Below are 14878 nucleotides of genomic sequence, written 5' to 3'. Positions count from 1 at the left end.
AGTGCTAGGATTACATGTAGATCTTTACACTTGCTTGCAAGCCAAGATATGGAAACAACCTAAGTGTCCATTGACAGATGAACGGGTAAAGAAATTGTAGATATATGTAATGAAATATTATTTGGCCCTTGAAAAGAACAAGATCTTGGCATTTGCCACAATGTAAATGAGCCTGGCTGGAGGACACAATGCTAAGTGAAATAAGCCAGACACACAGAGAGAAAATATTGCATAATCTAATTTATATGTGGAGTCTAAAGAATTCAAATATACAGATGTAGAAAACAAATCAGTGTTTATCAGGATCGGAGGAAGAAAATGGGGAAATGTAGCTCGTAGGATGCAATGTAGCATGTATGTAGAATGAACAAGTCTAGAGATCTAATGCATAGTCTACTGCATTCTCATAGGATAGGTAAGGAATCACATGAGGAGACAATGACTATACTGGACTTTCAGGTGCTAAGACTGAGTATTGAAGGCTGTGAGAGGACCTAGGAATGAAATGTAACTCAGCCTGGGTAAATCAGCCAAGATACCTTAGAGAAAGTCTCCTAAGATGAAAAATAAAGAATAATAATTAACCTGGTGATTGGGGTGGGGAAGGGATCTCAGATCTGGAGTTGAGAGATGGCATGTTTAGAAAACTGCCAGCACAGTCGCTCAGTAAGGCTGTGGCTGACAGGATAGGGAAACATTGAGCCTTGCAAAGTACGCTCTGTTTGTAAGCTACATTCAGAGTATGACAGTTCTACTGATTTCAGAGGGAAATACGTAGGAGTGGATTTGTGCTTCGGAATGGTCACCCTACCCAAAGACCAGGAAACGAGTTGTGAGTACTAGAAACGTGCTGAGATGAGAATGGGTAGAGTCTTCAATGGAAACACAGAAAATACCAGACGGATAGGATAGGTGAGAGTAGTCCAGGAACAATATAGAGGTTCCTTACTTGGGTAACTGGACAGAGGAAGGTACCATTCATTGAAATATGGAACATGGGAGTAAGAGCTGGTTGGCTGGTGGGTGAAAGGAAGATGAGTTTAGTTTTCTGTTAAAGTAGATGTGTTAATTAGGGGTGTGTGTGTGTGTGCGCGTGCGCGCGCGCATGCACGTATGTGTATGCGTGTACTCAGGAAGAAGTGCATATCAGGATTGCAGACAGAGACTGAGGAAACAAAAATAAAGATATCTTACTTGAAATCATGAGAGTGAAGAGAGAGCCTAGAAAAAAAGTATTACTGTAATCTTAGGAGAAAGGAGAACTTAAAATGGAACCATAAAGATAGTCAATATTTAAGGGACAAGGAAAGAAAAAGAGGTAGATGAAGGATTTATTAGTATTTATTTGCAAAACAGAGAGGTAAGAAGAATAAATGTCTGAAGCAGGGCTGAAGCACAGTGCAACAAAATGTTAGATTATTTGGAATGCTCAGAGGTAAGGCAGAATTGTGAATTCCTGTCCCCCTACCCCCCAGAATCCAGAATGTCCACTATATATATATATTCCCCCCCCTACAATACGCGTAATTTTTAGAACATTTAAAAACTTTTCTGTCCCTGGTCTCTGGTCCTTTCCACTCTACATTCTCCAGTTATTTTTGCCTCTTGTGGTTACACTGCAGAAATTAAAATAAAATAGTTGAAAAAGAACTTTAACATCCCCTTAAGAAATCAAATATAAAGCAATGTATAGAACATTCAACATCACATAATTTCTATAATATTCACATTCATAAGATTATGTAATTAATATGTCTGTGTGATCTCAACTTCAATATATCGTTCATTCTGAATATGCATCCTGAAATCATGTGTTTCACTTGTAAAAGTAAATTTTGATGAATTGACAGGTGAATTCTTGTGCTATAGAAGAAGGAACACTGTTTTTAGCAGTAGGATATTTGAGCTCTCGTTTCTTACACCAACTTATTGTATTTTCTCACATATATCTCATAACTTCCTTGGGTTGAAGTTATATGATTTATAAAATAATAACATCCAATGTCCTCTCAACTTTTAAAAATCTGTGGTTCTTAATTTATCTCAAGAAGCACTTACTAGCACCCGTGGGCTATACACAAACAAACAAAACAAAACAAAACAAAACAAAAGCAAGCAAGGTGAGTTTTCTATTTGATAATAATGGATAGGCATTTTATTTTCATAGAGCAATTCTAATAATTGGGCCTGAAATTTTGAATATGTCTTAGTGTCCTCAGTAATGTTCTAAATTACATGAATGTGATTGAGTATGGGAATTAAGACAGACCATTTTAATGTAATTTATAGCTTTATTGTGGTTCCCTCTCCCCTACTATTTATTTGCCTGGCCTTTATTTTTTACAAATGTCTTTCAGGAGATAGCATGACCATAAAGGCTTAAATTGTGTAAATATGGCATACAGGGGGCAATAATAATCTATGGTTAGCTAGATACAGAACCGGTGCAATTACTCAAGTTAAATATTTTCTAAAGTCACTCCTCTGAAAGAGTAAATTAACTGCCTGGGGAGTAATTTGTTAGAGTTGCAGATAGTTACCAATAGTACCCAGTTATAAGAAGCAAACCTAGGAAAGGAAGAATAGAGAAAAAAAAAAGAATATTTCCAATGATGGGCTTGCTTATTACAACTGCCTAATCTCTAATAGACAATACCAAGTAATGCTGTTCTTCCTGGACAGAAGGTTGGCATTCCCAATGAGTGAGACTTTTTGTTTCCTATGGATTGCCTGTGTTTTCAGTTCTATACTGGGTCAGCAAGGAACAGAAAGCTTTCAGTGTGACAATGGAGTCTCCTTGCCTCCTGACAGCATTTGTGACTTCACAGATCAGTGTGGGGACAACAGTGATGAACGGCACTGTAAGTGACATTCTCCTTTCTCCAGTTTCAATTCCCTGTCCATCCTGAAACCAGGGCCTCTGAACAGTCTGGGAGATTTGGCTAGATACCTGGCTCTGTATGGATTTTATTTTATATAACTTTAGTGTAGATCAGAAACTAAGATATATTGTTTACTAAAGAGATGAGTCCGTATATAAAAACTATCAAATCATGAAGATTTTCATCTGATGGAATGTATTTTTCAGTCAATTTTTACTGATTATGAAGAAGGAATGCAAGACAAAATGTAGCTTTTGATATTATGTGAGTGAAACAAAATTTAAAAGAACTCATTAATGCAGCTGTAAAATGCTATGATGGAAATCAACAGCTTAAGTGTGAATTTAATGTGGAAATATTTGAAATGAATTTTAGATTGGATGGGTAGATTTTATTTTCATTTACAGAACACTGCTACCAAGTGAGTTTGTACCAATTGCATGTGGGGTACAACTCTGGCTTTTGTCCTTTGATTTCAGAGTAGTAGAAGGACACAACCTTTGGAGAATACAAGACCTAGATTTACGTCCTGGACGAGTCATCCAGGACCCAAATCTCATGTGATTTTGAACCTTTATTTTATTGTAAGAGATCATGAGATGAGATAAAGCAACTCTCACAGGTGGGAAAATGCCCCATGACATACTGGGAGAACGCTAATAAACAGGAAGAAGCTTACCAAGGGAAGACATGGGTAATGACACGTATGTTCCTGTCATTTCTATTGCAGTATACAATCTTGAGGGTACACCATCTTTCAGTAATGGAGACTAGTGTCGTTCTTACACACATTCACCCTTCATAAACCACATTTGCATAAAATTACCAGGGGCTCATTGCTGGTTCATAGTAGGTATTGGTGCAATTAATTATCCAGAGGCACGAATTCCATTATTGTAGGTCACTTAATGCAAACATATATCTTCTTTTTTTTATTCAGATAAAATATCAATTCTGTTTACAGAATTCATTCTCTTCTGCTAAAATAAGGTTCTACATATTTGATTTTGCCACTGTTTGCCTTCCATTTATATATTCAGTTGCTATTACGTTAAAACAGAAGAGTGATTACTGAAAAACTTTTTTCTCTATAGAATGAAACAGGCTAATAATATTTTTCTCTTAGTTTGGGATAGCTGTCATACTGTTACTACTCAGTAACCATTCAATACCAAGTGCAGCCAAGGGCAAAGATTCATTTGTATTTGTCCAATTTCCCCAGAGACGCTAACTGTGGGCTTGTTGCCCCTTGCTCTGGACTGTCTGGAAGAACCCTTACTGTTCCTTGATGAGCAAGCAGTAAACAGGAATGACTTGGCTGGTTGGACAAGCAGTGCCAAGTCCCTTCCATTATTAATCTCTATGAAGCTTCCTTCAGTACCCTGGCTGTGATAACATGCATGGTCCTGCTTCAGAGAAAAGGTTAACGTGAAGAAATGGAAAGCCGCTGAGTAGGAAAGGTCTTGGCTGCATGAAAGATTCTAAAATTCTAATAACTTTCAGCCTTGGAAGGAAGTGAAGGCATAGATCTGTCGAATAAACAGATTTCATATTAAATGTTACATGGAGAGGTCACCTTTTGGCATTCTTTTCATTTTCATTTCTGGGAAGTTTCCTCTCTGGCATTTTATTTAAAATGTGGGTGAGAATCTGCAGATAAAAATTGAGAATTACATTAAAGCATGAATTTCTTTTGTATATCACACTAGAAGAAAACTACTGTGAAGAAATAACAATGGCCAAGCAGTTTCACTCATGGAAACTTGTGATGCTAAACTTATAGATTAGATTTTTTTTAAACTAGCTTTATAAGGATTTGCAGTAGCCACATTTAAGAAAAAAACAATGTCCCCTTTAACATCCAACTTGTGTGACCTTTAAAGAAATAGATTAATATGTCAACGTTTCTGAATAAAATTGGCATAGCTGAAGTTAAATTACTGGTGCCTCTGGTGCTATTAATACATTTTTGAAAATAAGTTCTTGGACAGCGACACAAGATGGCAGTCACCACAGGATTAGGAGTAAAAGTCCCTCTCAATTTCCGACTGTTGGAAGATCTCGAAGGCCAGAAAGGAGTAGGAGATGGCGCAGTTAGCTAGGGTCTAGAAGATGATGAAGAGATGACATTTATAAGATGGACAGGGATGATAATTGGGCCTCCAACAACAATTTGTGAAAACTGAATATACAGCCTTAAAATAGAATGTGGACCTAAATACCCAGAAGCACCCCCCTCCTTTGTAAGAGTTGTAACAAAAATTAATATGAATGGAGTTAATAGCTCTGATAGTGTGGTGGATCCAAGAGCCATGTCAGTGGTAGCAAAATGGCAGAATTCATATAGCATCAAAGTTGTCCTGCAAGAGCTTCAGAGCCTAATGATGTCTAAAGAAAATATGAAACTCCCTGAGCCACCTGAAGGATAGTGTTAGAGCAATTAATCAAAAAGAAAAACCACAGGCCCTTCCCATTTCTCCTCCATTCGATTTAAATAGTCTTCATTTTCCACAGTGGTACATTTTCTAGATATGTCTTGTAGACCTCAAAGTACTGGAAAGGAAGCTCCCATTCAAAGGAAATTTACCTTAACTTACTGTAAATGATACTATTTTTTTTGTCCATTTGGAATATATAAGTTGTGCTATAACAAATCATCCTGTCAATTGTAACCACTGTCCATGTAGTTGAACTTCTGGGATCAAGAAAGTCTATTTAAATTGATTCCCATCATAACTGGTGGGGCACATCTAACTTAACTGTGAAAAGACACACCACACAATCACCTTACTGCTAATTACATGACCTGGGGTCTCTATCTTCTCCCCTTACCCTCCCACCTCCCACCCTCCCTGCAACAATAGCCCTCTAGCCTGGGGGGCTTGTTAGAGTATATGTGAAGGTTTCAGGTTACAGCCTGTGGGACTGCAGCTGGGTGTGTGGGGTGCTTCGCCTGCACCCCTGGTTTCTTTAAGTCTTAAATGATGACCTTCCAAGCCATCATCCAGTTCCCATGCTCATCTACTCCTGCCCTTGGCCAAAGTGTAGGTTATAACCCCTCCGCTCCCCTCTGAGATTGGCCTTCGGTGAGGAATTCAGGGCTTTCCCCATATCTTCTTTCCCCCACCTTTATCGAGGGGTGATACTTTTTCTTCCCTCCTCCTCAAGTTCCGTTTTGCACTATCACCACCCAACACCTTCCATGATACTTCCTTGCTTTGGCCAGAAGCCATCAGGTAAGGCTGGAAAGAATCTCTGAGCTCCCTTGACTAGTTTTGGAACCATACTTATTCACTGTCCACCAGCCTGGGAAATGAATATTGGGTCCTCAGCCGTGCCACCCTCTGCTGTCATCAGCTGATGCATTGTTTTTAGCTCAGGTTTTGATAAGGTGAAAATAATAGTCACCAGGGTTACTCAGACCTGCCAGCTCTCAGAGTCCTTGGTGGTTGAACTTGGAGAAAGGCCACATGAAGACACTTGTAAGTGCACATGATCCCTCTGAATTGTTTTACTTTCCTGTAACTGCTTTTGTTTTTAAAAATTGAAGAAGTTTTAAACAGGGCTTTTATTTGGTCATCCTTGCAATCCATTGGAGTCTAGTTTGGAATCTGACAACTGGAACAAAAAGAACCTTGAATCTGGTGCCTGCCTTGGTTTTGGTGCTGCTGCTGCTTCTCCAGATCCTCAGCAGGGATTAAGAAAGAAGCCGGTGTGGACAGCAGATCCCCAAAATTGGCGGGCTTGACCTCCTGGCAAATTGCTTTGTCTTTCCACTTTCTGTTCAGGATCACTAAATGATGAAATGTGGATGTGTACAGAATTACAAGCAATTCATTGTGTACTAAAGTTTTTTTGTTTGTTTGTTTTGAAGCAGCAACTATCAAGTCTGAAAAGCAATTGATGTTTCCATTAATCTTTTTCTAGGGGAAAACCTTAGTTCTAAGGATTTAACATCTTGTAAGTGAAGTTTAACATAACAGTGTTCCACAGGTAGTCTTTCTATTGTCAGACCATTGCCTGACTTTAATATAATAATAATAATAAAAAAAACTGTGTGTTAAAAAAGAAAATAAGTTCTTATTTTACATGAACTTCTTTTTTAGAATATATAAACCTTTTATTTTTACTCAGTATTGTTTTAAGAAATTAGAAAAAAACCTGAGTCCTCAAGATTAAATAAATTCTATTTTCAGATGATATTAAGCACTTAATCTATAGTGAACTAAAAAAGTAATTTGTAGGTCTAATAGCTGTTTGGGTCTAGTGTTGATGAGAATTCCTCTTTTAGGATCCATTAACATGCTTAGCAAGGGAAATATAAGTTGTCATACTGGTCTGTGTAATTTAAAAAAATTTTTTAAATGATTTAAAAATAGCTTTTGAGTCATATTTAAAAAAATTATTAAGTGTTACATTCTCTGCTTCTGTGCTGATTCACGTTGGCTAGTCTTCGTTCTCTTTTGGTATTTTTATTTTTACTTTTTATCAATATTACTTTTAATTGACAAGTTATAATTGTATACAATTATGGGGTACACAGTGATGATGTAAGTGTATAATGTGAATGATTAAATCAAACAAAGTAATCCATTGCTTGCAAAACATTGCAGATCCATTGCCTCACTTATCATTTGTTTTTGTGATGAGACATTGAAATTTACTCTTAGTTATTTTGAAATATACAATACATTAATATTGACCGTAGTCACCCTGTTGTGCAATGGATCTCAAAACTTACTCTGTTTATCTGAAACTTTGTGGCTTTTATTAACTTCCCATTATTGCCCCCTATACCTCAGTGTCTGGTAATCATCATTTAATTTACTGCTTCTCTAAGTTCAGTGATTTTAGTTTCCACATGTAGTGAGATTGTGTGGTATTTGTCTTTTGGTGCCTGGCTTGTTTCACTTAGCATAATGTCCTCCAGGTTCATTCATGTTGTCACGAATGACAGGATTTCCTTCTTTTTATGACTGATAGTGTTTCGTTGTGTGTACATACCACATTTTCTTTATGCATCCATTGATGTACACTTAAATTGATTCTACATCTTGACTACTGTGAATAGTACTGCAATGAACATAGGAGGGCAGATAACCCTTCAATAAACTGATTTTCTCTCCTTCAGAAATATACCTAGAATTGGGATTGATGGATCATATGGTAGCTTAATTTTTAATATTTGAGAAAGCTCTGTGTAGTTTTCCATAATGACAGTACTAATTGACATTCCCACCAACAATGTACAGGAGTTCCCTTATTTCTGCATTCTGCCAGCATTTGTCGTCTTTCATCTATTTTTCATAAAAGCCATTCTAACAGTTACGAGATTATATCTCATTGTGGTTTTAATTTGCATTTTCCTAATGATGAGTAATACTGAAAAAATTTTTAATGTACCTATTGAACATTTGTATGTCTTCTTTTGAGTAATAACTTCTCAGGTCCTTTGCCCACTTTTAAATCAAGATATTATTTTCTTGATATGAAGTTGCTTGAGCTCCTTATATAGTCAATATCAACTATTATCAGATGTGTGGTTTACAAATATTTTCTACCATTCTGTGGATTTTGTCTTTACTTTGTTAATTGTCATCTTTGCTGTGCAGAAATTATTTAGTTTGATGCAGTCCTATTTGTCTATTTTTGTTTTTGTTGCCTGGGCTTTTGGGGACGTAGCCAAAAATCTATTGCCCATACCAGTGTCATGGAGCTTTCCTCCACATTTACTTTTACAGGTAGAAGTTTTATAGTTTAAGGTCTTCTATTTAAGTCTTTAATCCATTTCAAATTGATTGTTTTACATGGTGTAACTTAAGGGTCCGATTTCCTTCATCTGCATATGGATATCCAATGTCCAGTTTTTGTAACACCGTTTACTGAGGAGACTGTCCTTTCTCCATTGTGTGTTACTGTCACTTTTGCCAAAGTCAATTGACCATGAATGTGTGGGTTGATAGACACTTAATACAGAAACAGAAAACCAAATGCTGCATGATCTCACTTATAAGCAGGAGCTAAACCTGGAGTACATATGGACACAAATAGGGGAACAGCACACACTGGGAACTACTTAAGGGAGGAGGGAGAAAGGAGCGTGAGGATCGAAAACCACCTATTGAGTACTATTCTTATTGCCTGGGTAGCAAAATAATCTACACAAACCCTCATGACACACAATCTACCTATGTAAGAAACTTGCACATGTACCCTTGAACCTAAAATTAGAGTTTAAAAAAAAAAGTGTTGCTTTATTTCTGGGCTTTCTAGCTTGTTCTGTTGGTCTCTGTGTCTGCTTTTCTTGGTGTATTTTTATGTTTTGATTACAGTTGCTTTATAGTATATTTTGAAACTAGATAGTGTAATGCCTCCAGCTTTGTTCTTTTTGCTCAAGATTGTTTTGGCTACTTGGAATCTTTTGTGATTTCATATGAATTTAAGTTTTTTTTTTTTTTCTATTTCTATTTCTGTGAAAATTACTTTGGAATTTTGATAGGGATTGCATTAAATCTGTAGACTGCTTCGAGTGCTTTGGGCATTTTGACAATATTAATTTTTTAAATCCGTGAATATGGAATACCTTTTCAGGTACTTGTGTTTCCTTCACTTTAATTCTCAGTGTTTTATAGTTTTCAGTATGCAGATCTTCCACCTTGTTAATTAAATTTTTACCTAAGTATTATACTTGATATGCTGCTATTATAAATGGGATTGTTTTCTCAATATTTTTTGGATAGTTTCTTATTAGTATATAGAAAAACAATTGATTTTTTTTATGTTGCTTTTGTATCCTTCAATGTTACTGAATTTTTTTATTAGTTTTAACAGTTTTTTGTTAAGTCTTTTGGGTTTCTACATATAAGATTATGTCATCGGCAAACAGGTATACACTTTTACTTCTTTCTTTCTGATCTGAATGTCTTTTATTTCTTTCTCTTGCCTAAATGTTCTGGCTAGGACTTTCAGGACTATGCTGAAAATTGGTGGTGAGAATAGGTATTTTTGTTTTGTCCCTGATCTTAGAAAAAGAAGTTTTCAACATTTCACTGTTAAGTGTGATGTTTGCTACCTGTTGGTCATATGGCTTTTATTGTATTCTCTCTATAAGTAATCTGTTGAAAGATTTTATTATAAAAGGATTTTGAATGTTTCAAATGCTTTCTCTGAATCTATTGAGATGGTTCTATGGTTTTTATCCTTCATTCTGTTAATGTGGTGTATCACATTAATTAATTTGCACATGTTGAACCATACTTACAGCCCTCAGCTAAATCCCACTTGACAATGCCGAATGATTCTTTCAATGTGTTGTTGAACTCAGTTTGCAAATATTTTGTTGAAAACGTTTGCATCTGTGTTCATCAGGAATATTGGCTTGCAACTTTTATCCTTTAAGTGTCCCCATCTGGCTTTATTATCAAGGTAATGCTGGTCTCATAAAATGACTTTTTATCTATTCAGCCACTCTGTGTCTTTTGATGAATTCAGTACATTTACATTCAAGGAAATTATTGATAGGTAATTAAGTATATTTATTAGTTGCTGGCACCATCAAGGTGCCAGCAGATTCAGTGTCTGGTGCCCTCTTTTTGGTCTGCGGATGGCTGCCTTCTTATTGAGACCTCACATGGCACAGAGACAGATCACATCTCCCGTGGCTGTTCTTGAGAGGGCAGTCATCCAGTCATGAAGGCACCATCCTCATGATCTCATAACTTCCCAAAGGCCCCACCTTCCAATACTATTACATTGGGAATTAGGGTTTTAAATATTAATTTGAGGGGACACACACATTCAGCTCATAGTACCACAGAATTAGGTATGCAAGAAATCTAAAAATAAATATGTAGAGCCTATCTGAAGAAAATCAGAAAAAAACACAGATGTGCAGGAAAAAGACTCATGACAAGACTATGCTTCTTAATAGGATGTTGCAATGGTGTGAATAGGTCCATTTTCATGGAATCGATTTAATTACACTCTAGTACAAAATCTCACAAGGATAAACTTTGCCACCTGATAAAGTGTTTTCCAAGTTTATCTAGAAAAATGAGGGATAAATAGCTAGTAAGAGGGAGAAGAAAAAGAGAAAGAATTTTCATTAATAGGTATGATAGTGTATCATGTAAACTACACTAACGTTATGAAAGTTTATAATTAGAAAAGAATGTGATTGTTAAAAATATTAAGCATATGCGTAATATATTTAACAAATAAACTTGGCCTTCCAAATTAGTTGGGAAAACAAAATAGCTAATAATAATTTCAGCAGATTTGTATACAGTACTTACTGTATGCCAAGCACTGTTAAATAATCTCCATCCAGTGTCTCATTTAATTTTTACCAAACACAAACATAGTAAGAATAGTAGTTTTATTATTGTTCCTATTTTACAGCTTGAGGAAATGAGGCTTAGACTACCTAAAATAAAATGCCAGAGGACACAGAGCTGTTCCATGGATCTGCTGGAATTCACAAACAATTCTATCGGATCCTGAAACTGTCAATACTAACCACCATACCATGCTGTTTTTATTACATAAAACAAATGAATACAAGGCAATTTCATGAAATACATTTCTTATCTACTCCACACAACAAAAATTTCTAAAGATAAAATGTTACATATTAACAATGAAGCCATAGTCTTTATTGCCCCTAATAATCAGAAAAGTCAAGGAAAGTTTTTCTTTTTCTTCGACGTGTAATAGATTTTCAAAATATGTTTGTTGAATATTGATGTTGAATAAGTATTGGGATGGGAAAGACATTTGTAAGTGTTACATGAAAGAAAAAACTTTAAAAGTCAATAAATTAGAATATATAAATTAAAAGTTTCATTATATCAAAACATTGCAAGTAAAATGAAAGAGGAAAAATGTCTGCAATATAGCACACCAATAATTCTTTTCCAAGTCTATAAATCGAAGATGCATTTTTCTTTTGTAAAAATGTAGGTAAAATTCTTGTAAACAACTCACACACACACAAAGAGAAATGACCACGTATGATGAAGTTTTCAACTTCACTATTAATTGTAAATCACAATTGAAAACAAAAAGCTGCCAATATTTTTAAAATAAAATAAATGTGAAAAATAAAAAAGTATGTTCATTGTTGGGAAGGGCATAAGAAGATGGATACTACTGCAGGCAAGAGAATTATAAACCCTACCTTCCTTTGTTTAGTATTTTTATAATATGAAAGAGGATTTTAAAAGTGTTCATGCCCTCTAACTGGTAATTTTGCTTTAGAAATTTATTCTAAGAAACAAAATGAATTCATGCAAAAAGTCTCCTCACAATACCATTTAATATGGTAGAAATGGGAAGTCATTTAATTTTATGATATTAGGTTCATGTTTAAATAAATTATGATGCATCGATAATATGGACATCTGTGCAGCCATCTGTCATAATTTTTGATGCTATTTAAAAATGATAAAATGCTCATGATATAATGTTATGAGAAAAACCATGATTACCCATCAATATATGTATTGTACTTAAAAATATAGTATGGCATTGCACATAAAATATGAGATGGAATTATCTCTGTGTGTTGGGCTTATACATCACTTTTCTTTTTTGTATATCTTTATGGGTTCAACTTTTCTAAAATAGCATCTATTATTTTTGGGATTTTGTTTTGTTTTTTTTTTTAAGACGGATTCTTGCTCTGTTGCCCAGGCTGGAGTGCTGTGACACGATCTTGGCTCCCTGCAACCTCTGCCTCCCAGTTCAAGTGATTCTCCTGCCTCCCGAGTAGCTGGGACTACAGGTGCATGCCACTACACCCAGCTATTTTTTTTTTTTGTATTTTTCTTAGTAGAGATGGGGTTTCACTGTGTTGGCCAGGCTGATCTTGAACGCCTGCTCAAATGATTCGCCCACTGTGGCCTCCCAAAGTACTGGGATTACAGGCGTGAGCCACCGTGCTGGCCTCTGCATCTACTGTTTTTTATAATGAGGATAAAATTATATTTTAAAACGATCTAATAAACAGCCTTCCCATTAGCAATTGTGCTTATTCTAGTAATGAGAGCAAGCTAATATTAGGCATATATACCATGTAACAGGATTCCTTTTCTTTCTTTCTCATTTCTATGTTTTTTCTCAAACTAATGAAAAAGGTTTTATTTATTTTTTGTTGTTGCAGATGTTATTTTTTAAACAGAGTAAGGAAATTGAGAATTTGCTAGTAAAATAATATGTCAAAGTTATATTAGCAAAGGCAGTCAATATCAGCAAGAAACATGTTTATGTAGCAGGGTTAAATCCATGCATTGTCCAGTCCTATTCATGTTCAGAGCCTGGGACTTTTCCTTCCCCATCACAACTGCCCATCTGGATATCAATCTTTTTCTTTTGTTTTAGAGCACAGTGTCTGGGCTCTCTTTTTGTGTGTTTGTGTGTGTGTGTGTGTGTGTGCATGTGTGTATCCACTAGTATCCACCGATGTTTCCGGTTTTGAGCCTTCTGCCCCATGCAGTTGTTTTATGTACATCACCTTACAGCAGTAAGAGGAGCTCATTGTGGTGCCTCTGTGCTGGTGTTTCTTTGAAGGCAATAACTTGTCTGCAGGTTTGAGCTCAGTTTCCCTGCTGCTCCCTGATGCCAGCCTAGAAGTTGCTTAACCATCACACAAGGTGAACACAGTTCCTTTTTGATGTAATTTCTGGAAATCAGGTTCTTTTTTCTCTCCCCGGTCCCTTCCCCCAGTCTACCCTCTGCAAAGTCATGCCCATCTTTCCTACCCTCTTCTCGGACCCCTTACCCTTGCCTGGCCTCCCCAGGATGGGGTCTTCTCATTCTTCTGTTGTGGTTTTCCAATTCTAATTCTATGGAGTTAAGCCTATGCCCTCTGTCATTCAGACATTTTAGCTGTTTGAGGACCAATTATTAGTCAAAATTGGACAGTCTATTTTTCCTTGTATTTCATTTATAATGGTTCTAACTTTTCTAGAGGCAATGACAAGAGAGAGGTCACAGAGTAGAAGGTGAAGAAAAAAGAAAAACACCATTTTTAAGATTTCAAGGTTTGTCAGCAAAGTTATCTACCTTGAAGATTCTAGAGTGTCAAAGCAGCCTTGTGTCATGTGCAGCAGCACTATTCGCAACAGCGAAGACATGGAATCAGCCTAAATGCCCATCAGTGATAGATTGGATTAAGAAAATGTGGTGTCTAGATACATCATGGAATACTATGCAGCCAGAAAATGGAATGTGATCATGTCCTTTGCAGGGACATGGATGGAACTGGAGCTGCTCTCAGCAAACTAACACAGTAACAGAAAACCAAATACCGCATGTTCTCACTTATAGGTGGGACCTGAACAATGAGATCACATGGACACAGGGAGGGGAACAACACACACTGGGGCCTGTCAGAGGTTGTGGGGGTCATCAGGAGGGAGAGCATCAGGAAGAATAGCTAAAGGATGCTGGGCTTAATACCTAGGTGATAGGATGATCTGTGCAGCAAACCACCATGGGACATGTTTACCTGTGTAACGAACTCACACATCCTGCACATGTAACCCTGAACTTAAAATAAAAGTTGAAAATAAAAAAAAAAAAAGGAAAGAAATATTGCATTATAGTACAATTGGATATGTAAACAATAGAATTAAGAAAACAGAAATAAATCCTTACATTTATGGTCAAACACCACCACCACCACCACACTGAACTCCTTGTTGAAACTTTTACTGATGTAGATTCTGAAAATTTTCCAGTGAACGAGGCATAGCAAATGAAATTTACAAGTACTTTCTTGTAACTAATATGTCAATGGTATGAATCTTTATTGGGAATTTTATCGTTTATTTTAGTTAAAATAAACATACCTACTAAAGCTTTTTATTTTTTCTGTGCTATCTTTTCTACTTCCTTTAATGCTATTTTATTATTATTTATTCAATACTTTTTATTTCTATGCTATCTTTTCTCCTTCCTTCAATGCTATTTTTCTTCCAAGAGAGTTGATTTTA

At 36.1% G+C, this 14878-nt stretch overlaps 1 protein-coding gene and 1 pseudogene across 1 annotated transcript in view; both read left to right on the top strand.

Moving 5' to 3' along the window:
- The first annotated feature begins 2494 nt into the window (after window positions 1-2494).
- MALRD1 (MAM and LDL receptor class A domain containing 1) overlaps window positions 2495-14878 on the top strand; it is a 694737-nt gene continuing 682353 nt past the window's right edge. The window contains exon 1 of the mRNA XM_011972480.1: window positions 2495-2861. Within this exon, the coding sequence (XP_011827870.1) occupies window positions 2663-2861 (199 nt within the window). The 5' untranslated portion in view covers window positions 2495-2662. The remainder of the gene's footprint in view (window positions 2862-14878) is intronic.
- LOC105533892 lies at window positions 4883-5326 on the top strand (annotated as a pseudogene).

This window comes from Mandrillus leucophaeus, unplaced genomic scaffold (genome assembly GCF_000951045.1).
Source record: "Mandrillus leucophaeus isolate KB7577 unplaced genomic scaffold, Mleu.le_1.0 Scaffold1295, whole genome shotgun sequence".
NCBI classification, from domain to species: domain Eukaryota; kingdom Metazoa; phylum Chordata; class Mammalia; order Primates; family Cercopithecidae; genus Mandrillus; species Mandrillus leucophaeus.
Note: the sequence above shows the minus strand (reverse complement) of the source record. Positions and strands in the feature narration are given on the sequence as shown.